This window comes from Macaca thibetana, chromosome 8, assembly GCF_024542745.1.
Source record: "Macaca thibetana thibetana isolate TM-01 chromosome 8, ASM2454274v1, whole genome shotgun sequence".
Lineage (NCBI taxonomy): Eukaryota > Metazoa > Chordata > Mammalia > Primates > Cercopithecidae > Macaca > Macaca thibetana.
This window is the reverse complement of record NC_065585.1, coordinates 121,148,617-121,176,350: the sequence shown is the minus strand read 5'-3', so window position 1 is coordinate 121,176,350 and position 27,734 is coordinate 121,148,617. Positions and strand designations below refer to the sequence as shown.

The window sequence follows — 27,734 nt, the reverse complement described above, 5'->3', positions numbered from 1 at the left end:
AGATTCTCCTGCCTCAGCCTCCCGAGTAGCTGGGATTCCAGGCATGCACCACCATGCCTGGCTAATTTTGTATTTTTAGTAGAGACGAGGTTTCTCCATATTGGTCAGGCTGGTCTCGAACTCCTGACCTCAGGTGATCTGCCCGCCTCAGCCTCCCAAAGTACTGGGTTTACAGGTGTCAGCCACCGCGCCTGGCCTATATCATTGTTAAATGACTTGAATGTGACGATATGGTATTATGGTTATATAGGAAAATGCATCTTACTTTTAGGCAGTACCTGATGAAGTATTTATGTTGAAATATCGTGATGTTTGCAGTTTGCTTTTAAATTGTTTTAAAAAAATCATTTGTAGAGAAAAAAAGCAAAAGTGGCAAAACATTTACTGTGGTGAATCTAGGTAAGAGCATATGTGTGTTCATTTTATGATTCTTTCGCTTTTTAAATAGATTTCAGTTTTTCAAAATGTAAAGTTGGGGAGAGCCAGGCATGGTGGCTCTCACCTGTAGTCCCAGCTGCTTGGGAGGCTGAAGCGGGAGGATCGCTTAAGCCCAGGAGTTCCAAGGCTTCAGTGAACTATGATTGCACCACTGTGCTTCAGCTTGGGTGACAGAGCGAGCACCTATCTCTATTTAAAAAAGAAAAAAAAGGCCGGGCGCGGTGGCTCAAGCCTGTAATCCCAGCACTTTGGGAGGCCGAGACGGGCGGATCACGAGGTCAGGAGATCGAGACCATCCTGGCGAACACGGTGAAACCCCGTCTCTACTAAAAAATTACAAAAAACTAGCCGGGCGAGGTGGCGGGCGCCTGTAGTCCCAGCTACACAGGAGGCTGAGGCAGGAGAATGGCGTAAACCCGGGAGGCGGAGCTTGCAGTGAGCTGAGATCCGGCCACTGCGCTCCAGCCCCGGCGACAGAGCGAGACTCCGTCTCAAAAAAAAAAAAAAAAAAAAAAAAAAGAAAAAAAAGTTAGAAAAAAAGTACAATTAAGAAATGGCCAGCTGGGTGCAGTGGTTCATGCCTGTAATCCCAGTACTTTGGGAGGCCAAGGCGGCTGGATCGCTTGAGCTCAGGAATTCGAGACTAGCCTGGCAACATGGTGAAACCCCATGTCTACAAAAAATACAAAAAAGTAGCCGGGTGTAGTGACCTGCACCTGTGAACCCAGCTACTCGGTAGGCTGAGGTGGGAGGATCACCTGAGCCAGGAGGCGGAGGTTGCAGTGGGCCAAGATAGCGCCACACTCCAGCCTGGGTGACTGAGACCCCATCTCAAAAAAAGAAAGAAATGCTTTAAAACAGCTACAGCTAGGTTTAGGAAAGGCTGTCATCATATTTGAGGATTCAGTAGTGTCTTAATGGGGGAAAGCTGAAAAGAACAAAACGAGCCTTAAAGAATATTATAGCTGACATGAAGTGGAGGCAACTTGTTTAGCATAAACAGTAGTTGTTTCAGCTACATGATGGGGGTTGGAAAAACATACAGAAGTCAGTATGGGGAAAGAAAAGGTACTTAACTAAGGAGTAGAGAGAAGATGGGCAAACTAGAAGCGCCAGAGAATTGAAAGACGTAAAATGAAGAAAAGGAAGAAGAGGAATAGTTGAAAACTGCAGTTGACATCAATTTCATTAAGGGGACAGCAACACTATTTTGATAACTATTTTTTTTATTGAGACAAAGTCTTGCTGTTGCCCAGGCTGGAATGCAGTGGCGCAGTCTCGGCTCACTGCAACTTCTGCCTCCCGGGTTCAAGCGATTATCCTGCCTCAGCGTCCTGAGTAGCTGGGATTACAGGTGTGCGTCACCACGCCTGGCTAATTTTTTTTTTGTTGTATTTTTAGTAGAGATGGGGTTTAGTAGAGACCATGTTGGCCAGGCTGGTCTCAAACTCCTGACTTCAGGTGATGCGCTCTCCTTGGCCTCCCAAAGTGCTGGGATTACAAGCCTGAGCCACTGTGTCCGTCCCCCAGCCTACTTTAATACTACAGGTTGAGTGTTCCTAATCCAAAATCTGAAATTCTCCAAAATCTGGAGCTCTTTTGAGTGCCAGATGACACCACAAGTGGATACTTTCTTTCCTGACCTCATGTGATGGGTTGTAATCAAAACCTGAGGCCATAACCCAAAGTCTTTTCAGTGTCCCCGAGGAAAAAAGACCCTCCCAGCCCCCTTCGGTTGTGATATATCTTTTCCATGCACAGCATAATGATGATGTCCAGGCAACCACAGATTGACCACATAGGTGGCTGGGATAGTGACACATTTGCTTTCTGATCATTCAGTGTACACAAATTGGTTTTGTGCACAAAATTACTAAAAATATTTATAAAATTACCTTCATATTCGGTGTATATGAAACATAAATGAATTTTGTGTTTAGACTTGCATTCCATTCCCAAAACATCTCATTATGTATATGCAAATATTCCTAAATCTGAAACAATCTAAAATCTGAAATGCTTCTGGTCCTAAGTCCTTTGAATAAGAGGTCATACTTGTCCCTAGAATGTTTTATATCTGCGAATGGGCTCTTTGCTTCTGTGCATGATTTTTTTTTTTTTTTTAATTTAATTTTTAGAGATAAGGTCTCACTCTGTTGTCCAGGCTGGAGTGCGGTAATGCGATCAATGCTCACTGTGGCCTCAAACTCCTGGCCTCAATTGATTGTCCTGCCTCATCCCTCCAAGTAGCTGGGACTACAGGCGTGTGCTGCCATGTCTGGCTAAATGTTTTATTTTTATTACTTTTAAGTTGTAGTGACAGGGTCTTGCTATGTTGCCCAGCCTGGCCTCAAACTCCTGGCCTCAAGTGTTCCTCGTGCCTCCCAAAGAGGTGGGATTACAGGCATGAGCCACTGTGCCTGGCCCTGCATAGCATCTTGTCCCTCAACTTGACCAGCTCCTGTTTATCTTTCAAGATTTAGCCAAGGGGACTTCTGAGAAGCTTTTTCTCCTCTGCTAAGAAGCTGTGGAGACTTTGAGAACATGGGCTTCAGTCAGACATACCTGGATTCAAATTCTGGTTGTTGTTTTGTTTTGTTTTGTTTTGTTTTTCCAAGGAGATGGGGTCATGCTCTATTAGCCAAGGTGAAGTGCAGTGGCACGATCATAGCTCACTGAAGCCTCAAACTTCCAGGCTCAAGTGATCCTCTTGCCTCATCCTCATGCCTGGGACTACAGGCGTGTGTCACCATGCCCAGCTCAGATTCTTTTAGTGATGCGTGACTTTGGATAAATCACTTACCCTTATTTTACCTGCATTTCTTTATCTGTAGAAGAGGGATAATGAAACTGGCAGTGGCAATCACATAGTGAGTGCTCCATATGTGTTATGTTAGGTGCTGCTGCTGCCATCACTATCATTATCATCATCGTCATCATCATAAGAGTTGCTGTCTCCTACAAGCTCCCATAAACAATCTCATTGCTTTGCAAATCGCTTTAAATGTTTTCTTGTCCTTTCTTCACAATAACTGCTCTGTTTAAGGGCAACCACTGTGTATCCTTAATGCTGAATGCAGTGCCTAACACATGCTTAGGTGCTTAGTAAATAAGTATGTGCAAGCATAAGAAGCTTATTTTATGGATGACAGTGTAAGAAAGAGTACAGACTCTGCTGATAACCAGCCGTGTGGCCTTTGAGCTTTGTTATTTATTTTCCTTGCCACAGGTGTGAAATGGGAGATAGTGCCTACCTCAGAATTTAAAGATTACATCTCATGTTGTATGTAAAGTGCTTAGCCTAGTGCCCATAGTGGGTGGTTAATAAGTGTTAGCTATTATTTTAAAAATAAATCAATCTGGCCGGGCGCGGTGGCTCATGCCTGTAATCCCTGCACTTTGGGAGGCCTAGGCGGGCGGATCACGAGGTCAGTAGATCGAGACCATCCTGGCTAACACGGTGAAACCCCGTCTCTACTAAAATACAAAAAATTAGCCGGGCGCCGTGGCGGGCGCCTGTAGTCCCAGCTACTCCGGAGGCTGAGGCAGGAGAATGGCGCGAACCCGGGAGGCGGAGCTTGCAGTGAGCCGAGATGGTGCCACTGCACTCCAGCCTGGGCGACAGAGTGAAGACTCTGCCTCAAAAAAAAAAAAATCAATCAATCAATCAATCAATCAATCAATCTTGGATCTTGGCAAGATTTGACAGCAGATCTATTTTACTTTATGTGACATGTGAAATGAATATTTAAGAGTATTGTATTTTATATAGTCACACTTACATAGTTGCTTAGTGATTCAGAGTTCTGAGAAATGCATCCTTAGGCGATTTCATCATTATGCAAACATCATACAGTGTACAATTAGCCCTTAGTATACGTGAGAGCTTAGTTCCAGGACCCCCACATATACCAAAATCCCTGAATACTCAAGTCTAGAAGTTGACCCTGTGGAACCTGAGTATTCAAAAAGTTGGCCCTCTGTATTTGCAGAATTGGGTTTTGCATCCTGTGTTTGGTTGAAAACAAATCTGCATATAAGTGAACCAGTGCGGTTCAAACCCATGTTGTTCTAGTTAACCATACTTACACAAACCTAGATGTTACACAGCTGTATGGCATAGCCTGTTGTTCCTAAGCTACAAACCTGTGCAACATGTTACTGTACTGAATACTGTAGGCAACTGTAACACAACAGTAAGTCTTTGGGTATCTAAACATATCTAAACCTAGAAAAGGTACAGTAAAAATACAGTATTAAAGATAAAAAATGGTCCACCTGTAGAGGGCACTTAACATGAATAGGGCTCGCAGGACTGGAAAATTGCTCGGGGTGAGTCAGGGAGTGTGTGGTGAGTGACAGTGAAGGCCTAGGACATTACTGTACAGTATTGTAGGCTTTATAAACACTGCACACTTTAGGCTACGCTAAATTTATAAAATACCTTTCTTCAATAGTAAATTAGCCTTAGCTTACTGTAACTTTTACTTTATAAACTTAAAAAATTTTAAACTTTTTAACTCTTTCGTAATCATACTTAGCGTAAAACACAAACACATATAGCTGTACATACTTTCTTTCATATCCTTATTCTTATAAGCTTTTACTGTTTCTTATTTTTTAAAACTCTTTTGTTAAAAATGAACACACTGACCAGGCGCGGTGGCTCACGCCTGTAATCCCAGTACTTTGGGAGGCTGAGGCGGGGGATCACGAGGTCAGGAGATCAAGACCATCCTGGCTAACACGGTGAAACCCCATATCTACTAAAAATACAAAAAAAATTAGCCGGGCATGGCGGTGTGTGCCTGTAGTCCCAGCTGCTGGGGAGGCTGAGGCAGCAGAATGGTGTGAACCCGGGGGGCGGAGCTTGCAGTGAGCCGACATCGCCACTGCACTCCAGCCTGGGTGACAGAGCCAGACTCCGTCTCAAAAAAAATAAAAAAAAAATAAAAAATGAACACACACCACACACATTAGCTGAGGCCTCCAGAGAGTCAGCATTATCAATGTCAATGTCACTGTCCTCTACCTCCACCTCCTGTCGCACTGGAAGGTCTTCAGAGGAATTAACAGGCATGGGGCTGTCATCTATGACAACAGTGCCTTCTCATGGAATACCTCCTGAAGGACCTGTCTGGGGCTGTTTTACAGTTACCTTTTTGTGTTTTTTTTTTTTTTTTTTTTTTTTGTTTTTTGAGTAAGTAGAAGAAGTATACTCTAAAATAATGATAAAAAGGGTGGTATAGTAAATGTATAAGCCACTAACTTATTTGTTGCAGTAGGTTTGTTTACACCAGCAATACCACAAATGTGAGTAGTAGTAGTGCCTTATACCGTGATGTTAAGACAGGCGAAAACATCACTAGGTGACAGAAATTTTTCAGCTCCATTATAATCTTACAGGATCTCTGTCATATATATGGTCTTGTAGGCTGAAATATTGCTATGTGGCACATGACTGTTTTTTAACTTTAGTGTCTTAGATATTGAAAGGATTTAAACCTAAATTGCTTAAGAAGAAAAATGGTGAAATTTTCCTTTTCCCTAGTATAGATAGAATTTTGGAAGTGATATATTCATAAATATTTGATGAGTTCCTATTACATGCGGCACATTTCTGGTTATGCTTAGAAGGTTAAATACTGCTTGAAAAGTACTCATGCAGTGTAGCATGTAATAGCCTCTCAAAAATGTTACAGAAATTTAGAACAATGTAGTGACCTATGACTAATCCCACTGCAAAAGGAGCAGATGACTAAATTGTAGACAATACCTGGTGTGAAATGTTTGTTCCTTTGATCTGTAAATCGATAATCCTTTAATGTTTAATCTGACTGTGACTAGTGGCCTGAAGAGGTAAGACTTCTTCTGTGTTTTTATGTGTGTGCCTACATATGTTTTTTTCTTGTGACCTAAGGCTTTGTTGAAGTTTAAAATAGAGTGATTTTAATGAATGGCTGGAGTAATAAAGATAATTGGTGGGTTTCTCCATGGAAGCAAGTTGTATATTTTTAACTATTTTGCACTGCTTTATGAAAAACATATGCCACTATAGAAGTTATTGTTTCTGTTGACTATCACTGCTAGGGATTATTACTTAGTTGGTTCCAGGAGGCCCAGTTCTTAGCTAATACTTTGGAAGTGAATTCTGTGACTATCAAAGACCAGAAGGAATAATCTCAAAGAACCTGATCAGATCATGGAACTAAAATCACTTGTTCTAGTGAGGAACAGTTGAAAAGGCAACATAAGACTTTTGGTAATAATATTTAATGTAACTTATTTAGCAGTATTTAATTTGTTCATGATTGGCAAAGCAGGTGAGTAGATTAGGAAATGAGTCTGAAAAAGTAGGGCAGGCCTGCTGGCTTAAAATAGGAATGAAAGCAGTGAACAGAGATAGCTGTTTAGGCAAATCCTAGTGTCCCATGAGGATAAGACTACCACAATAATCTAAAAATAATAGCTTATAGGCCAATAACTTTTAAGGTTTATGTTCCTACTTACCGCAGGTCATCACCTATGTGGCTGTTTCTCATTTATGGAGATCTACATCAGATTTTACTTGTGTTTACCTGAAAATACATATTGTTTATGTAGTCGGTGTATATTGTAGCATACAGGGTCTGACCTTGAAAAGGCTGCAGAATTTCTTGAGTGTACTTTAGGAACTTAGTTTTTCAAAATTTATTTAATTTTTATTTTGGTAATTATAGATTCACAGGAGGTTGTAAATAAAGAAATGTAAAGGGAAGTCCCATACACCTCTCCCCTAACTCCCTTCCCTCTCTTTGCGGTGTCAGTATCTCACACCACCACAGTACTATACCAAAACCAGGAAATGGACATTGGTACAGTCCATAGAGCTTGTTCAGATTTCACCAGTTATATGTGCATTCCTGTCTGTATATGTGTGTTTAACTTTATGCAATTTCACATGTAGATAGCATAATTGCCAGCACAATAAGGGTACTCTAACAGTACAGTAACCACAAGATTTAGTTACTTCCCCTGAATAGCTACACCAGTCCCCTTTTTCCACCGGAAACTCAGTTTTATAGTTTGGCTATTGTTTTTAATCATGTGCAAACCTGATTTGATTAAGGTTTTTGCTTCTGATTTGGAAGCCTTGTTAAATAATTTTTAATGAAATACAGGTAGTCTGAAAGCAACTGACACATGGTAAAAAGCTAGATTTAGGAACACTGAAAGACTTCTTGGATGCATAGGCTTAGAATGATTCTCAGCTATGATTTATTTCCTTCCTCCCTTCCTCTCTTCCTTCCCTTCCCTCCCTCCCTCCTTCCCTCCCTCCCTCCCTCCTTCCCTCCCTCCTTCCCTCCCTCCTTCCCTACTCTCCCTCAATATTCTGTAATATTGAAATATTTCATTTAAAATATACAATATATTATGTATATATCTGAAATTTTCTCCTTTCTTCCTTTTAATATACTTTCTATTTATCTTGATACCGAGAGTGCTGCTATAGCAAACACCTATTTATTTATTTATTTATTTTTAAGAATTAAAAAAAAAATTCAGTGGATCTCGGCTCACTGCAACCTCCACCTCCTGGGTTCAAGCAGTTCTCCTGCCTCAGCCCCTGTAGTAGCTGGGACTATAGGTGCGTACCACCATGCCCGACTAATTTTTGTGTTTTTTAGTAGAGATAGGGTTTCACTATGCTGGCCAGGGTGCTGCTCCGGGCCTCAAGTGATCCACCTGCCTCAGCCTCCCAAAGTTCTGGGATTACAGGCATGAGCCACTGCACCCGGCCCAGGTCTCAACTTTCTCATACCCTTAATTGAGTTCTGTAGACATCTTTGATTTCCCCCTTTATAATCTTCCGTACTTACAGTCTGAACCATGCAATGTACTGCTTAACTATTCTGTGTTTATATCTTGTTTTACGTGAATTCTACTCAACTAGAGCATATGATTCTTCAAGGTAGAATAAATGTGTTAAACTTGTATATTTCGGCCAAGCGCAGTGGCTCATGCCTGTAATCCCAGCACTTTGGGAGGCCGAGGCGGGCGGATCACCTGAGGTCAGGAGTTGGAGATCAGCCTGGGCAACACGGTGAAACCCCGTCTCTACTAAAAATACAAAATTAGCCAGGCATGGTGGCACATGCCTGTAATCCCAGCTGCTTGGGAGGCTGAGGCAGGAGAATCACTTGAACCTGGGAGGTGGAGGATGCGGTAAGCCGAGATCGTGCCATTGCACTCCAGCCTGGGCAACAAGAATAAATCTCCATCTCACCAAAAAAACAAAAAAAAAAAACAAAAAAAAACTTGTATATTTCACACATTACCCATACAATGTGAGCAGGTAGTGGGTACCAGATAAACATTTAGTTATTTAACTAGAATGTAATTACTGCCCTTGTATTTTTCCCTAGCACTTTCAAATGTTACTCAGAGAATCCTTCTAGCTCTTTGATACAAATTTTAGAACTTCACTATTAATAAATTTCAGCTGGGCTGGGTGAATCACCTGAGGTTAGGAGTTTGAGATCAGCCTGACCAACATGGTGAAACCCCTATCTCTACTAAGAATATGAAAATTAGCTGGGCGTGGTGGTTCTCAACTGTAATCCCAGCTACTTGGGAGGCTGAAACAGGAGAATTGCTTGAACCCGGGAGGCAGAGGTTGCAGTGAGCCAAGATCACGCCACTGCATTCCAGCCTGGGCAACAGAGCGAGACACCATTTCAAAAAATAAATAAATAAATAAAATAAAAAACATACATATATCACTAATATCTAGGAAGGCTACCTATAGAAACTTAGATATATTCAGTTACTGATTGTTTTGTTTTTCAGTTGGTAATGTACACCCTTTCAGTGTTTGAAAGGATGACACTGGATAATTACATTTGAATTGTACACCTCCCCAACTGGTGTTGGAGAAACCAGAGGAGTTGATGATTTTATACATAGTTTTTCCTACCTCTTATTATTGAGAAAAGAGTGTTAATTGTGGTCAGTGAATTTCTTCAAAGTTTGCTGCTTTTAAATCAAATTAAGGAAGTCAGCAACCATAAGTAGAATTATATGTGGTGAAGAAGAGTTAGTAGCACATGTCATTATATGTTTTACATATCGAAGTTGACACCAGAAAGATACATTTGTAATTTTTTTTTTTTTTTCTCTGAGACACAGTCTAGCACTGTTGCCCAGGCTGGAGTATAGTGGTGCAGTCGTAGCTCACTGCAGCCTGGAACTCCTGGGCTCAAGTGATCTTTCCGTCTCCACCTTCACCTCCCAAGTAGCTGGAATTACAGGCACATGCCACTGTGTCCAGACCACTTTAGTGATTTATTTATTTTTTTAATCTCTATTCTCTTTTTAATATAGAGCTGCAAATTTCTTTTCTTTAGTGCAATCCATGTGTGAAATATGTGTTATTAGTTGTTACTAACAATATTTGAAGTCCTGAAGTTTTTGAATGATTTTGTATGTAAGATTAAAGTGGATTCATGGTTTCCACTAATAACCACTTCATTATTATCACTTTGTTATATGTGTGTGTGTTTAAAGAGATAAACTTACAGGTAGTTTATCTAGAATTGTGTAAAATCCTTTCATTTTCATGAGAGAGTATCTTGCATGTGAATATTGTCATGTGTTATGCCTACATTGTTGGTTAGTTAGACTTAAATTTTAGTGGCCTCTCAGAGATTATTTTCATTCTAGTTCATGTCACATTACTTTGATATATGTATTAAGAAGAAGTACAAGAGATTGTTTAATGCATTTGTCTGAATGTTTGTGACACCCCAGAATTTGTATGTTGAAATCCTAATCCCCAACGTAATGGTATTAGGAGGTACAGTTTTGGGGAGGTGATGTTTTTATAAATTTCTAAAAGAAAATATAGGAAAAATCTTTGTGATTTTGGGGTAGACTATTTTCTTAGATAGGTCATCGAAGACATGAACCGTAAACGCTGATAATTGGAGTTTTAAAAAATTAAAATCTTTTGTTCTTCTAAAGATGTTTAAGAAAATGAAAGAGCAAGCCACAGAATGGGAGAAAATATCTATACTACATTAGTAGAGTTTACTACTAAATTAAGAAAACATTAGAAGATTATCTATATAGTATAACTGATTATAAAATAATGTGTTTACATATTTAAAATACTAAGATATATATTGGTATCTTAACATTAGTTGTCTTTGGCTGGCGAGATTCTAAGAGTTTTGTTTTTGTGGTGGTTATTGTTTTTTGTTTTGTGCTCTTTATCTTTTAAAAAACTCTTTTGCCTCAAGGATGTAGTATCTTTGATTTAGAAAAATCTTTAAATAAAGATAGGATAGTTTGAAAGATTAGCAGAATGTTTACAACCAATACTTGATACTACATGGATAATACTTTGTTATTCTATTTTTGTAAATTCTGTGCTTGAAAATTTCAAAGAATTTTTTGTGTGTGAGTGTGTGTTTTGAGGTGGAATCTCACTATGTTGCCCAGGCTGGTCTCAAACTCCTGGCCTCAAGTGATCTTCCCACCTTGGCCCCCCAAAGCATTGAGATTACAAGCATGAGCCACTACTCCCAGGCAGAAACTTTTGAAACTTTAAAAAATAGCATGAAAACTTTTATTTTAGTCCAGGTGCAATGGCTCACATCTGTAAACCTGGCACTTTGGGAGGCTGAGGTGGGAGAATTGCTTGAAGCCAGGAGTTTGAGACCAGCCTGGGCAACATGGTGACACTCTGTCTCTACAGAAAATTTAAAAATTAGTCAGGTGTCATGGTGCATGTCTGTAGTCCCAGCTACTCTGGAAGCTGAGGTGAGAGGATTGCTTGAGGAGTTCGAGGCTACCATGAGGCATGATCAAGCCACTGCACTCCATCCAGCCTGAGTGACAGAGTGAGAGACCCTGTCTTTAAAAATAAAAAAAGAAAATCTTTACTTTGTTTATTTTTTGAGACAGAGTCTCGCTCAGTTGCCTAGGCTGGAGTATAGTGGCGTGATCTGGGCTCACTGCAACCTCCGCCTACCGGATTCAAGTGATTCTCCTGCTTTAGCCTCCCGAGTAGCTGGAACTATAGGCATCTGCTACCAAGCCTGGCTAAGTTTTATATTTTTAATAGAAACGGGATTTCACCATATTGGCCAGGCTGGTCTCGAACTCCTGACCTTGTGATCCTCCCACCTTGGCCTCTCAAAGTGCTGGGATTACAGGTGTGAGCCACCATGCCCAGCTGAAAATCTTTTATTTACAGCACTTTATGAGCCATATTTAGCAAACATAGTTCCACATATGTAGTTTATTTTTAATGATAGGGGTTTTTAAACTTGAGTTTTAGTATAAATACACAGTATAATAAAAGTTTGTTTACATTAGATATGAAGCTAATTATCACCCCTAACTGCTGGCTGGTTTTCTAGAATTGTAGAAGCAGGTGGTGAATTTTCCTGTCTGCTGATATCCAAAACACTCTGATTCCTGGGTGTTCCAGCAATATTGGATGTTGGTAATACTACTGTTGGTCGATTAATTTATGATAGTATTATATTCATCTCTAAAGTCTAATTCTATTTATTTTTTGAGTAAATAGTACAGTAACATGGCATAACATTTTAAAAGGTGTGTGGTAAAAAGTCTTCCTATCCCTGTCAGCCGCCAGTTCCCTGCCATGGGACTATTAAATCTCACCACCAAAGACCACCAAGAAAACATCTGTAGTCAAAAATAAGTTACGCTGATACAGCTTGCTGCAGGAAGGAGTAACATCCATCAGAAGAGCTGTGGGACCTCTCAAAAGGATGGAGTTAGGAAAGAGTATATACAGGGTTTTAGGAGCTTTTAGTCACAGAGTGATGTTAGGATGAAGTTAGTAGTCTGCGCAGGGATTGGCTAGCATATGTAATTTGAGTGAGTTGCTGGAACAGTCAGTAGTTTTGCCTCTAGGACACACAAGTCCCTGAGGATTTACTGTTAGATCAGTTTGTGGTACTAGAACATATGGGTCTGGGTGAGCTGATATTAATGAAGGTTTGAGGCTGGGCACAGTGGCTCACACCTCTAATCTCAGCACATTGGGAGGCTAGGACAGGAGGATCGCTTGAGGCCAGGAGTTTGGGACTAGCCTGTTCAACTTAGTGAGACCTCAGTCTTAAAAAAAATTTTTTTTTAATTAAAATTAACTGGGTGTGGTGGCACATACCTGTAGTCTTAGCTACTTGGGAGGGTGAGGGGAGGATCACTTGAGCCCAAGAGTTGGAGGCTGCAGTGAGCTACGAACATGCCACTGCACCCCAGTCTGGGTGACATAGGGAGACCCTGTCTCTTAAAAAGAAAAAAAAAGGTTTGAGCTTAGATGGCCTGTGATGCACAGTACATTGTTGTTTGGTTTGGTTCAGTTTATCTGTTTTGCAAGTACTAGTGCTTTTCTGCGTATCTGCGAGCAATTTGTAGTGTAATTGCAGTTTGGTTTCCATTTTTAATCTCTGTTTCTGATCATTCATCAGCTAAACTGGAACATTTACCTTTTAGGGAAGGTGATCAATCAGGATTTCAAACTGTTGTTTGATGGGTTGTGAATGTTTATGAAGCTTTGATGGTAGACATTTTGGCCTCTACAGGCACCAGGCCATTTTGTTCTTTTTCTTTTTTTCTTTTCTTTTTTTTTTTGAGAGTCTTGTTCTGTCGCCCAGGCTGGAATGCAGTGGCACGATCTCTGCTTACTGCCAAGCTCCACCTCCCAGGTTCACGCCATTCTCCTGCCTCAGCCTCCCGAGTAGCTGGGACTACAGGCACCTGCTACCTCGCCTGGCTAATTTTTTGTGTTTTTAGTAGAGACGGGGTTTCACCGTGTTAGCCAGGATGGCTTCAATGTTTTTTTTTTTTTTTTTTTTTTTTTTTTGAGACAGAGTCTCGCTCTGTAGCCCAGGCTGGAGTGCAGTGGCCGGATCTCAGCTCACTGCAAGCTCCGCCTCCCGGGTTCACGCCATTCTCTGGCCTCAGCCTCCCGAGTAGCTGGGACTACAGGCGCCCGCCACCTCGCCCGGCTATTTTTTGTATTTCTTAGTAGAGACGGGGTTTCACCGTGTTAGCCCGAATGGTCTCGATCTCCTGACCTCGTGATCCGCCCATCTCGGCCTCCCAAAGTGCTGGGATTACAGGCTTGAGCCACCGCGCCCGGCCTCAATGTTCTTTTTCTTAGATGATAATTTGTTGAATCAGCTGGTGTGACAGTGGCTGCACAGCAGCATTTAAGACTCTAAAGATAACACACTTGGCATCTGCAACACACTGAAACTCAGACAATTATTGTTCAAGTTTAAAATAATGCCCCATATATCCCATAATCTATTTGGATTTTCTTTTGGGCAACCAAATTTTTTTTTCCCTTTAATTTGGATATGGGTCATTCACCTTTGCAACTGTCCTATATTTGGTTTATATTTTGCCAAGGATAAGGGTCTTGATAGTACTAACAGTAAGGAAAAGTTATCTGTTAACAGCCTAAAATCTTACAACAGTGGAGAGAGAAGAAAATGCCAAGAGAATAAAGGAAAAAATCATGCAAGTCTGTAGTCATCAGTGGCTTCTGGCATCTGGGAGGTTGTGTTCTGATTATCTTGGACATAAATAGTCTATTCATATTATCTTCTGCTTCTGGACCACAACAGTTCTGGAAATCCTGACTCAGCCACTGTTTGTCCATGGCAATGATGTCGGCAGTATGTGTCATTAATTTATTCTCTCTAGTGTCAGTAATGGGTGCATGATACAAACATTTACAAAAGTTCTTTTGATAAATCTTCCACAGGGCTCAATTCCTATCTTTAGCTTATAGCCAGGAACTTTAGATGAATGTAAGGAAGAAGCGGAAACCACCTGTGGATCATGGGACTGTAGGCTTTAGTTGGTTTATTATCAGAATGGAAGGGAGTGGAATATTCTGTTGCAGAAAGTACATAATGAGTTTTATGAGTAGTTAGTCACTGATTATCGTAGAAGTAAGAATATCTCACAAACAGGGAGGACATTGAGTCTCTAGGACTTTCTTTCATTTATCCTATAAGGTATATTATGAGTTTCACCAATCCAAGTTTACTGAAACCAAGTTTACTGAATCCTTTTTTAGATAGCTATTGTGGCAGTCTTTGTACTTGAATGTGTATTTTCTTTTTTTTTTGAGACGGAATTTTGTTCTTGTTGCCCAGGCTGGAGTGCAATGGCGTGATCTCGGCTCACCACAACCTCCACCTCCTGGATTCAAGCAATTCTCCTGCCTCAGCCTCCCAAGTAGCTGGGATTATAGGTGTCCACCACCACACCCAACTAATTTTTTGGTTTTTCAGTAGAGATGGGGTTTCACCATGTTGATTAGGCTGGTCTCGAACTCCTGACCTCAGATCCGCCCACCTCAGCCTCCTAATATTTTTTTTAAACTGAAAGATATTTAAATGTTGAAGTATATTTCTTTTTAACACATGTTATTATACATGATTAAATTAGGAAGGCTTAACTTTCCTTATGATTTGTGAGGTTTTTTTTCCCTTTTAACCCAAATTTAATAAAGCAGAGATTTCTCACAATAGTTTTGAGTTAATTAAAATTCAGAGTATGCCAAACAAAGCTAATAATTTTTATAATCCTTTAAAAAATTTTTAATAAAGTAAAGGACTAAAGCTTTGTTTTACCTAATGGCCATTTAGTATAAACCCAAAGATGTTGTAGGTGTAAAAGACATCTTAACAATTTCTTATTATTTACTTATTTTTTAGAGACGGTCTTGCTCAGTTGTCTAGGCTGGAGTGCAGTGGCTCAGTCACAACTCACTGCAGCCCCAATCTCCTAGGCAAGTGATTTTCTTGCCTCAGCCTCATGAGTAGCTGGGACTATAGGTGTGCACCACCACACCCAACTAATTTTTATGTGTTTTTGGTAGAGACAGAGTTTCACCAGCTGGTCTCGAACTCCTGAGCTCAAGCAATTCACTCACCTCAGCCTCCCAAAGTGCTGAGATTCTTTTTGTAGGTGTGAGCCATCATACCTGGCCTACTTTTTGCTTTTTGTTTTTTAACTGATGATTCCAAGAGCCTGTTCAGTGTTTAGCACATAGATGTAGATAGCTGTAGTCTTTACTTAAGTTTGAATGAAGTGAGTTATGTGTGGGCTGAGTTCACTCAAAGCTTGCCTCAGCTAGGATTATTGACCATATACCCACTTCACTGGAGAATGAGTATGCCAAGAGACCGAGGCAGAATTTGCAAAATCACTTCTGCTGCAATGTATTTGTTAAAGCAGGTCACTAATGCCAGTTCAGATTCTAGGGGAGAGACATTAGACTCTCCCTTTTTTTTTTGAGACAAGGTCTCACTTTGTCATCCAGGCTGGAATGCAGTAGTGCTATCTTGGCTTACTGCAGCCTCAACTTCCTGGGCTCAAGTGATCCTCCCACCTTAGCCCCGGAAGTAGCTGGGACTACAGGCATGTGACACCACATCCAGCTAATTTTTGTTGTATTTTTAGTAGAGACGGGGTTTCACCATGTTGCCAAGGCTGGACTCAAACTCCTGAGCTCAAGCAATCTGCCTGCCTCAGCCTGCCAAAGTGCTAGGACTACAAGCATAAGCCACTGGGCCTGGCCTTAGACTCTACCTCTTGATAGGATAAAGTCAGGTCACTGCTATGCTTTAAATATGACCCCCAGAAGCGTATGTTGGCTGTTTGGGTGATGGGTATACTAGAAGCCCAGACCTTACCATTATGCAGTATATCCACGTAAAAAACCTACACATATACCCCTTGAATCTAAAATTTAAAAATAAGTATGTGTTGGAAAATTTATCCCAAATGCAATAGTGTTGGGAGGTGGGGCCTAATGAGAGGTGTTTAGGTCATGAAGGCCACCTCTCATGAATGCATTAATATTGATTATAAAAGGACTTGAGGCTGCAAGTTCTATCTCTTGCTCTCTTTTATCCCCTCTTTGCCCTTCCAGTATGGGATGATGCAGCAACCCATGCCAGATGCCTAGCCCCTCAATCTTGAACTTCTTTGCCTCTAGAACTATGAATGAATAAATTTCTATTCATTATAAATTATCCAGTCTGTAATATTTTGTCATATCAAAGCAAAACAGACCAAGACAGGGAGATTACAGAAGAGTATGTAGAGTGAGAAAAATTACTGCAGCCATTTTTTTTTGTTTTTGCTTTTTTTTAAAAAATTATACTTTAAGTTCTAGGGTACATGTGCACAACGTGCAGGTTTGTTACATAGGTATACATATGCCATGTTAGTTTGCTGCACCCATCCACTAACTCGTCATTTACATTAGGTAGTTTTCCTAATGCTCTTCCCTCCCCGAGCCCCCGATCCCCTGACCAATACCAGTGTGTGATGTTCCCCACCCTGTGTCCATGTGTTCTCATTGTTCAGTTCCCACCTATGAGTGAGAACATGTGGTGTTTGGTTTTCTGTCCTTGTGATAGTTTGCTTAGAATGATGGTTTCCAGCTTCATCCATGTCCCTGCAAAGGACATGAACTCATCCTTTTTTATAGCTGCATAGTATTCCATGGTGTTTATGTGCCACATTTTCTTTATCTAGTCTATCACTGATGGACATTTGGGTTGATTCCAAGTCTTTGCTATTGTGAATAGTGCCGCAGTAAACATACGTGTGCATATGTCTTTATAGTAGAATGATTTATAATCCTTTGGGTATATGCCCAGTAATGGGATTGCTGTGTCAAATGGCATTTCTAGTTCTAGATCCTTGAGGAATTGCCACACTGTCTTCCACAATGGTTTAACTAATTTACACACCCACCAACAGTGTAAAAGTGTTCCTATTTCTCCACATCCTCTCTAGCACCTGTTGTTTCCTGACTTTTTAATGATCTCCATTCTAACTGGCGTGAGATGGTAGCTCATTGTGGTTTTGATTTGCATTTCTCTGATGGCCAGTGATGATGAGCATTTTTTCATGTGTCTGTTGGCTACATAAATGTCTTCTTTTGAGAAGTGTCTGTTCATATCCTTTGCCCACTTTTTGATGGGGTTGCTTTTTTCTTATAAATTTGTTTAAGTTCTTTGTAGATTCTGGATATTAGTCCTTTGTCAGATGGGTGGATTGCAAAAATTTTCTCTTTTTGCTTTTTGAGATGGAGTCTCACTCTGTTGTGCAGGCTGACGATTGTAACTGACTTCAGCCTCAACCTACTGGGCTCCAGAGATCCTTCTGTGTCAGCCTCCTGAGAAGCTGGGACTACAGGCAGATGCCACCACACATGGCTAATTAAAAAAAAAAAAACCAATCTGTAGAGATGGGGTCTTACCATGCTGCCCAGGCTGGTTTCGGTCTCTTGGCTTCAAGCAATCTCACTAAGTTGGATTCCCAAAGTGCTGGGATTACAGGAGTGAGTCATCGTGCCTGGCTGGTTGCAGCCATTTTTAGAAAATAAAATGTGCTACAGACATTGTAAGGGCAAAATATTTAACAATAACTGAGATTTCTAAAAATTGAAGATTGGCTAAATATTAATAAATTATGATATAAGTAAATTATATCTACCTAGGAGAAAATAAAAAAAATTTATGGTATTTTAAGGTATCTATGTACGTACTTATGCATTGAGATATTTATCATCAAAATTTTTTACTAGTGCGTATAAGTACTTAACACAGTAGCAATTCAATAAAATTATTTGAATGAATTAATTGAGGATACTTTTCAATCATTCATAGTTTTTATGGTGAGAGTTTTCATTTTTTCTGTCTTATTTTATGTGTATTTTAGTTAGATGTTCACTTAGTCTGTTCAAGATGTGTTTTTTGTTTGTTTGTTTTGAGACGGAGCCTCGCTCTGTTGCCCAGGCTGGAGTTTAGTGGTGCGATCTCAGCTCACTGCAACCTCCACTTCCTGGGTTCAAGCGATTCTCCTGCCTCAGCCTCCTGAGGCAAGCACGCGCCCCCACGCGTGGCTAATTTTTGTATTTTTTTTTTTTTTTTTTGAGACTGAGAATCGCTCTGTCGCCCAGGCTGCAGTGCAGTGACCGGATCGCAGCTCACTGCAAGCTCCGCCTCCCGGGTTTACGCCATTCTCCTGCCTCAGCCTCCCGAGTAGCTGGGACTACAGGCGCCCGCCACCTCGCCCGGCTAGTTTTTCGTATTTTCAGTAGAGACGGGGTTTCACCGTGTTCGCCAGGATGGTCTCGATCTCCTGACCTCGTGATCCGCCCGTCTCGGCCTCCCAAAGTGCTGGGATTACAGGCTTGAGCCACCACGCCCCGCCTAATTTTTGTATTTTTAGTAGAGACAGGGTTTCACCATGTTGGTCAGGCTGGTTTTGAACTCGACCTTATGATCCACCTGCCTCAGCCTCCCAATGTTCTGGGATTACAGGTGTGAGCCACCACGCCCGGCCTGTTCAAGATGTTATAAAAAAAATGCCTTAGACTGGGTAATTTATGAACAACAGAAATTTATTTCTTACAGTCCTAGAGGCTGGGAAGTCCAAGAGTCAGGTTACCAGCAGATTCTCTGTCTGGTGAGGGCCTGTTCCGTATAGGTGGCACCTTCTGTGTATCCTCACATGGCAGAAGGGACAAACAAGCTCCTTTGGCCCTCTTTTATAATGGCACAAATCCCATTCATGAGGGCACAGTCCTTATGACCTAGTCATTTCCCAGATACTCCGCTGCTTAATACCACCATATTGGAGATTAGGTTTTACCTATGAATTTTTGAAGGACACAGACATTCAGATCATAGCAGCTGTTAAGAAACATTGAATCAGAAGTTTCTAGTCATTCTTCTTTTGTTGTTGTTGTTGTTGGTTTTTTTTTTTTTTTTTTTTTTTTTAGACGGAGTCTGGCTCTGTCGCCCAGGCTGGAGTGCAGTGGCCGGATCTCAGCTCACTGCAAGCTCAGCCTCCCGGGTTCCCTCCATTCTCCTGCCTCAGCCTCCCAAGTAGCTGGGACTACAAGTGCCCACCACCTCATCCGGCCATTTTTTTTTGTATTTTTTAGTAGAGACGGGGTTTCACCGTGTTAGCCAGGATGGTCTCGATCTCCTGACCTTGTGATCCGCCCGTCTCGGCCTCCCAAAGTGCTGGGATTACAGGCTTGAGCCACCGCACCCGGCCTTTTTTTGTTTTTTTGAGGCAGAATCTCTCTCTGTCACCCAGGCTGGAGTGCAATGACGCGATCTCGGCTCACTGCAACCTCCGCCTCCCAGGTTCAAGTGATTCCCCTGTTCCAGCCTCCCGAGTAGCTGGGATTACAGGCCCCCGCTACCATGTCCGTCTGGCTAACTTTTGTATTTTTAGTGGAGACAGAGGGTCACTATGTTGGCCAGGCTGATCTCAGACTCCTGACCTCAGGTAATCTGCCCGCCTTGGCCTCCCAAAGTGCTGTGATTACAGGCGTGAGCCACTGCACCTAGCCAGAAGTTGCTAGTCATTCTAAACTGGAAAGTCAACATAGTATTTTGAATCAAGCATTTAAAAAATGTCTCCTTTTCATAAATAGTTTATTTTTACATTTTTATCCCTTTCATTTATTTAGGAAAGAAGAATTATGAGTTTTTTTTTTTTTTTTAAACAGCTGGCAAATTAGAGAAAATATTTATACAGCTTCTAATAGGCATCTCAAATTATTTTGAAACATTTGGCAATATATCTTCTGTAATGTTTTGCCTGTAATAGTTGAATAGATATTCTCATTTGGTAATAACTTGGAAGATACAGAGTGGCCCATTTAAAATGGACTCTGATTTAAAGGTACTGTTGGAGGCATTGGTGACCGGCCATTTTTCCTTTTAAACAGAGAAAGTATGACAGAATCTATTTTCAAGAAACAGCCATAGCAATATTTTTAGTCTCATATGCTCGCATAGAATTTTGTCACTCCCCACCAGTAGATGGAATCTATTTCCACTCTTCTTGAACCTGGGCAGGCTTGTGACTCTTCCAACCAATTGAATATGATGGAAATTATGTGATGTGATTTCTGAGCCTATGATATAAATAGGATACAACTGATCCAGCAATCCCACTACTGAGTATCTACCCAAAGGAAAATAAATCAACATGTTTATTGCAGTACTATTCACAACAGCAAAGATACGGAATCCACGTTGAGTATCTATTAGTGGATGAATGGATAAAGAAAATATGGTATATATACACAATGGACTATTGTTCAGCCATTAAAAAAAACAAAATAATGTCACTTGCAGCAACATGGATGGAACTGGAGGTCATTATCTTAAGTTAAATAAGCTAGGCACAAAAAGACATATCATATATACTCACTTATATGTGGGAGCTAAAAATTTGAACACATGGAGGTAGAGAATGGAAAAATAGATAATAGAGACTGGGAAGGGCGAGTGGGAGAAAGGGGAAGGATGAAGAGAAGTGAGTTAAAGGGTACAAACATACATTAAGATAGGAGTAAGTTCAATGTTTGATAGCAGAGCAGGATGACTATACCTAACAAAAATCTATTGTACCCAGTGATGAACATCCTAAAGACCCTGGCTTGATACTGTGCATTATATACATGTAATTCCTCATGTACTCTGTAAATTTGCACAAATAAAAAGAGGGAAAAAAAGATACAACTTCTTCCTGGCTCTCTCTTTGTCTTGGGGTGCTTGTCGTTGGAACTAAGTCATACAAAGAGGCCACATGTGGGTGTTCTCATCAAAAACCTGAGCTAAGCTGCGGCCAACAGCCAGTATTAACCATGGTACGAGTGAGAAAGCTTTCAGGTAATTCCAGCCTCAGGCTGTCGAGTGTCCTGCTGAGGCTCCAGAAGTTGCGGAGCAGAGACAAGCCAGGTCCACTGTGCCCTGTCTGAATTTATGGTCCACAGAACCTATGATAGGTAATAAATGATTATTGCCTTAAGCCACTAAGTTTTGGGGTAATTTGTTACATGGCAGTAGATAATTCATACATATAATTTCTAGAAACATATAGGGAAATAAAGATTTGCCAGAAGACACATATATGTAAATGATATATAAATGATTCCTATGGATCATGTATGATCCATATATATATGATATGGGTGATATATCTAAAATATGGGTTATATATATATTCTCTGCTGTATCATTTATTTATGTTTTCTTTTTTTTAGAGGCAGAGTCTCACTCTGTCACCCAGGCTGGAGTGCAGTGGCTCAGTCGTAGGTCACTGCAGCCTTGAACTCCTGGGCTCAAGCGATCCTCCTGCCTCAGCCTCCCAAAGCACTGGGATTACAGGTGTGAGCCACGATGCCTGGCCCTGCAGTATAATTTACAATTTTTTGAAATAGTCTAGCTATCCAACAATAAGAAAATGTTTAAATAAATTATCATAAGCACAGTATTTTCGTAAATAAAATTTTCTACATTTTCTATATTCAAAAACAAAGTTTAAAGAATTGGTATATAGTCAATTATGTTATAATGATAAACCTAATTGACTTATATATTTACATAAATAAAGATGATTAAGAACAAAAAAGGCCTTACATCTGGTAAAGGACACGTACCCAGAACATACAAGAACTTTCATCAGTCAATAAGAAAACATATTAAATGTTTTAAATTGAACATTTAAATTTAAATGTTCAAAAGAATTGAACAAGCATGTCCCCAAAGAAGATACTCAAATGGCCGACCATTAAGCAAGTAGAAAGGTCCTCAACATCACTACTCATCAGAGAAATGCAAAGTAGAAAACAGAGATACCAGTAGATGTTCACTGTAATGGAATAAAATTTAGCAGATGAGCAATATCAAGTGTTGGCAAGGATATGAAGTAACTGGAACCCTACCATACCTTGATGGTGTGAAGGTAAAATGGTATCACTTTGTGAACTGTTGGGTGAAACCAATGTTGACCCCATAAACTTTCAGTCTCCTTCCTGGGTATATGCCCAAGAGAAAATAGTGCTTATGTCCACCATAGCACACATAGAATTATATTCATAGCAACTGTGTTCATAATGGCTCAAATTGGAAAGCTGCTCTAGTCAAACACTGTGCTGCCCTTATCTTTATTCACGCAGTAGTACTTAGCATGTAGCTACCTGTGTTTAGTTTAATATGTGTGTTAATGAAAATTTATTTAGGGGATTTCACCCCCCAATTTTTTAACTTTAAAACTATGGTTTCGCATTTCTTAAAACTTTTTTTTTTTTTTTTTTTTTTTGAGACGGGGTCTCGCTCTGTGGCCCAGGCTGGAGCACAGTGGCGGGATCTCAGTTCACTGCAAGCTCCGCCTCCCGGGTTTACGCCATTCCCCTGCCTCAGCCTCCCGAGTAGCTGGGACTACTGGCACCCGTCACTTCGCCCGGCTAGTTTTTTGTATTTTTTTAGTAGAGACGGGATTTCACCGTGTTCGCCAGGATGGTCTCGATCTCCTGACCTCGTGATCCGCCCGTCTCGGCCTCCCAAAGTGCTGGGATTACAGGCTTGAGCCACCGCGCCCGGCCAAAACTTTTCTCTTTACATCAGTTTGGTTTCAGAAGACTAAAAGAAAGAGCTTGTTGCACAGATGGCCCAAAGCACAAATTATTAAAATGCTAACTTTTATCTACATCCAGCTCCAAATATTCAAATATTCCCTTACTCCTTGATCATTCTTTTTTTTTTTTTTTTTGAGACCAAGTCTCTGTCACCTAGGCTGGAGTAATAGATATATATGGTCCCCTATTCTAAGGTGATACAGTCATGCATCTGAGAAATGTGTCATGAGATGACTTTGTCATTGTGAGAACACCATGGAGTGTACTTACAGAAACCTAGATGGTATAACTACTACTATACATAGCCTATATGATATTGCCTATTACTTCTAGGCCACAAACCTGTACAGCAGGTTACTGTACTGAATACTGTAGGCAGTTACAACACAATGCTAAGTATTTGAGTATCTAAACATATCTAAACATAGAGAAGGTACAATAAAAATACAGTATAAAAGATAAAAACTGGTACACCTGTGTAGGGCACTTAACCATGAATGGGGCTTACAGGACTGGAAATTGCGCTAGGTGAGTCGGAGGTGAGTGATGAGTGAATGTGAGGGCCTAGGACATTATTGTACACTACTGGAGACTTTATAAGCTTTATAAACGTTGAACACTTAGGCTACACTAAATTTTAAAAAAAATTTTCTTGGCATGGTGGCTCATGCCTGTAATCCCAGCACTTTGGGAGGCTGAGGTAGGCAGATCACTTGAGCCCAGGAGTTCAAGACCAGCCTAGGGAGCATGGCAAAACCCCATCTCTACAAAAAATACAAAAATTAGCCAGGCATGGTGGCGCACACCTGTAGTCCCAGCTACTCGGGAGGCTGAGGTGAGCTAGGAGGTTTAGGGTGCCATGAGCCATGGTTGCACCATGGCACTCCTGCCTGGGCAACAGAGTAAGATCCTATCTCAAAAACAAAAAAAAATTTATTTCTTCAATAGTAAAGTAAACAGCATACTGTAATTGTTTATAAACGTTTCAATTTTTAAAAACTTTTGGACTTTTTTATAATAACACCTAGCTTAAAACACAAATACATTGTATAGCTATAGAAAATAATTTTTATTGATATCTTTATAGGCTTTTTCTATCTAAAAAGTTTAATTTTTTTTTAACTTTTAGAATATTTTGGTAAAAATGAACACACACACACACACACACACACACACACACACACTGAGCCTAGTTCTACACAGGGTCAGGATCATGAATATCGCTGGCTTGCCCCTCTACATCTTGATCCACTGGAACACCTTCAGGAGCAGTAACAGGCATGGAGCTGTCATCTCCTAGGATAACAATACCTTCTTCTGGAAGTCCTCCTGAAGGACCTGCCTGAGGCTCTTCTTGAGGAGATGTCACTCTTTTCAGAAATTGGCCCATGTGTTTTGCTTGGTTTATTTCTATTTTTTATTGTAGATTTGTTTGTAAGCAGTTACTGCAGCATGAACGTTCCTGTGTATTAATGAAAAGCTTTCTGTTTTGGGGGCCCATGTTTTCACACTTCTTAAGGAGTTTGTTGAGGTCTGCAAAAGCTCCCAAACCCTTCACTGTGAATTTTCTTGGCGGTTCTTTTTCTTTCTGCAGCAAACTTCTTTCTTTCTTGCTACTTCTTCAGCTGTGCATTCCCATTCCAGTTCCGACTCAGTCAAATACTGTGACGTTATTGGGGCTATAACGTTACTAGATGAAAGGAGTTTTTCAGCTCCATTTAACTACAGTCCATTGTTGACCAAAACATCATTTTGTGGCACACAACTGTATTTAGTTAAGGTTAGGAAGCTGCTATCATTTTTTCGGTGAAATTTAAGTAGTTAAAATGAGTCAAGTAGTAGCTGAAAGCATGACGAAACTTACAATAGCACTTTCTTTACTTGTAAATGATACAATATGGTATGGCTAGATTAAGTCTTTTAAAAATACCCATAGATTTCAACTTGGTTCTTAAACTTGGTTCCATAAAGCTGGAAGTGGAACCATTGGACATATATCAGAAATTCAACTGAACGCCTCCTTTTAAATTTATGGTTTATGGACTTGTGGCTCTTCGATCCCAGGGGATCTAAAGTAGACTGTGTTCTAAATTAGGCACATAACGAGACAACAGCCAATTTGAAAATATTAAATGAAGTTGCTAATTCTCCATGATATTATATATATAAACTTTGTACCTAATGTGAACTGAAGGTAATTGTTAGCATTTCCAGATTAGAAAACATAACTGGACTTCCCTTATTGTTTTTTTTTTTTTTTGAAACGGAGTCTAGTTCTGTCGCCCAGGCTGAAGTGCAGTGGCACAATCTCGGCTCACTGCAACCTCTATCTCCCAGATTCAAGCAATTCTCCTGCCGCAGCCTCCCAAGTAGCTGGGATTACAGGCGTGTGCCATCATACCCGGCTAATTTTTGTATTTTTAGTAAAGACAGAGTTTCATCATGTTGGCCAGGCTGGTTAGGAACTCCTGACCTCAAGTGATCCACCCACCTCAGCCTCCCAAAGTGCTGGGATTACAAGCGTGAGCCACCGCACCAGGCGCCTTATCCATTCTTTTATGCTCTGTTACTATAGCAAATTATTCTCAGACACAGCTCCATCCTGGTAGTAGTGTTCTTGTTATTATCAGTAACAAAGTACCTTAAGCTACTGCTTTTGTTTTGTTTTGTTTTGAGACAGTATGTTGCTCTGTTGCCCAGGCTGGAGGTCAGTGGCACGAGCTCAGCTCACTGCAACCTCTGCCTCCCGCGTTCAAGCGATTCTCCTGCCTCAGCTTCCCGAGTAACTGGGATTACAGGCCCTTGTCACTACACCTGGCTAATTTTTGTATTTTTAGTAGAGACGGAGTTTCACCATGTTGTCCAGGCTGGTCTTGAACTCCTGACCTCAAGTGATCTGCCCACCTAAACCTCCCAAAGTGCTAGGATTACAGGCGTGAGCCACTGTGTCTGGCCTAAGCTACTGCCTTTTAAGAATAAAGTATATATACACGGTTCCCCTGATGAGGAACTATAGTGAGGCTGCTATTTTGTTTTTTAATTTTTTTGGAGATGGAGTTTTCGCTCTTGTCACCCAGGCTGAAGTGCAGTGGTACAATCTCAGTTCACTGCATTCTCTATCTCCTGGATTCAAGTGAGTCTCCTGCCTCAGCCTCCTGAGTAGCTGGGATTACAGGTGTGCGCCACCACACGCAGCTAATTTTTGTATTTTTGCTAGAGACAGGGTTTCACCCACGTTGGCCAGGCTGGTCTTCAACTCCTGACCTCAGGTGATTTACTCGTCTCAGCCTCCCAAAGTGCTGGGATTACAGGCGTGAGCCATGGTGCCTGGCACAGACTTCTAAGACATTGGTGCTATTAGGTCAGTTATATGGGAGAAATAAATACCATTTTAGTATTGTGATTACTTTTCTTTTATTTAACCATAGTTTCATTTTTAACACCATAGATAGAAAAACAAAGATACTCATATCACCTAGTGTCTTGTTTATAACTTGTTCCCTGAATCAGCTTCAAGTCTTTCATGTTTGTGTATAAAACATTATAGGGCTGGGCACGGTGGCTCATGCCTGTAATCCCAACTCTTTGGGAGGCCGAGGCAGGTGGATCACCTGAGGTCAGGAGTTCGAGAGCAGCCTGGCCAACATGGTGAAACCTTGTCTCTACTAAAAATACGAAAATTAGCCAGGTGTGGTGGCATGCACCTGTAGTCCCAGCTACTTAGGAGGCTGAGGCAGAAGAATCGCTTGAACCTAGGAGGCAGAGGTTGCAGTGAGCCGAGATCATGTCACTGCACTCCAGCCCGGGTTGACAAGAGCAAGCCTCCATCTAAAAAAAACAAACAACAAAAGCCATTATAATTTATGCACACACAAATCTTTAAAATGACTTTGTGACCTTTTTATACTTAGAATTGATGATTTATGATATATAGTATCTTAGAATTTTTTTCCCACGTACTAGTATTGTGGATGTGAAGTCATGGTAATTTATTATGTTTAATTTGTCAGGTAACAGGATTGTGTTCTGTTTGTTCTTTATATGTTTAAATATTTTAAATTACTATTTTTTTTTTTTTGTAGCTGTCCCCTTTCCTCCAACCCAACGGCTTACTTTCAAGGAGGTATTTGAGAATGGGAAACCTAAAGTTGATGTTTTAAAAAACCATTTGGTAAAAGAAGGACGACTGGAAGAGGAAGTAGCCTTAAAGATAATCAATGATGGGGCTGCCATCCTGAGGCAAGAGAAGACTATGATAGAAGTAGATGCTCCAATCACAGGTATAAAAAGTATTTGCATTATACTTTTTACAGTATAGATTTGCATGAGCAGTTTTGAGAAATAATTACAAATAACCAGCTAAAAAGTGGTGTGATAATTTTTCTAGAAATTATGAGACGGTCAGGATTGGTTAGGATATTTGTTGTTAATTGAAGAAATACAATTTTAACTGTCTCATATTTCCAGTAGAACTTTAGTATGAATAGATTGACTACAGTTATACAGCCGTCCTGTCAAAAGCTAGAGTGATTTAAGTTAGAAGTTAAACTGTGATCCTTTTTGGTGTAATGCCCTTTGTCTTCTAAGATATAATTTCTCACCTCACTTTGTAACTTTTTTTCCTAGTGTGTGGTGATATTCATGGACAATTCTTTGACCTAATGAAATTATTTGAAGTTGGAGGATCACCTAGTAACACACGCTACCTCTTTCTGGGTGACTATGTGGACAGAGGCTATTTCAGTATAGAGGTAAAATTAAACTAGATATGTTGGGACTATTATATTGTCTTTTT

General features: G+C 40.6%; 1 protein-coding gene across 4 annotated transcripts in view; it reads left to right on the top strand.

Annotated features, from left to right (window-relative positions):
- The window catches only part of PPP3CC (protein phosphatase 3 catalytic subunit gamma), a 102,561-nt gene that overhangs the window by 9,435 nt on the left and 65,392 nt on the right, over positions 1 to 27,734 (top strand). For all 4 annotated transcript variants that reach the window (XM_050801429.1, XM_050801427.1, XM_050801428.1 and 1 more), the window contains exons 2-3: positions 27,022 to 27,219; positions 27,566 to 27,690. In XM_050801429.1, the coding sequence (XP_050657386.1) occupies positions 27,022 to 27,219; positions 27,566 to 27,690 (323 nt within the window). The remainder of the gene's footprint in view (positions 1 to 27,021; positions 27,220 to 27,565; positions 27,691 to 27,734) is intronic.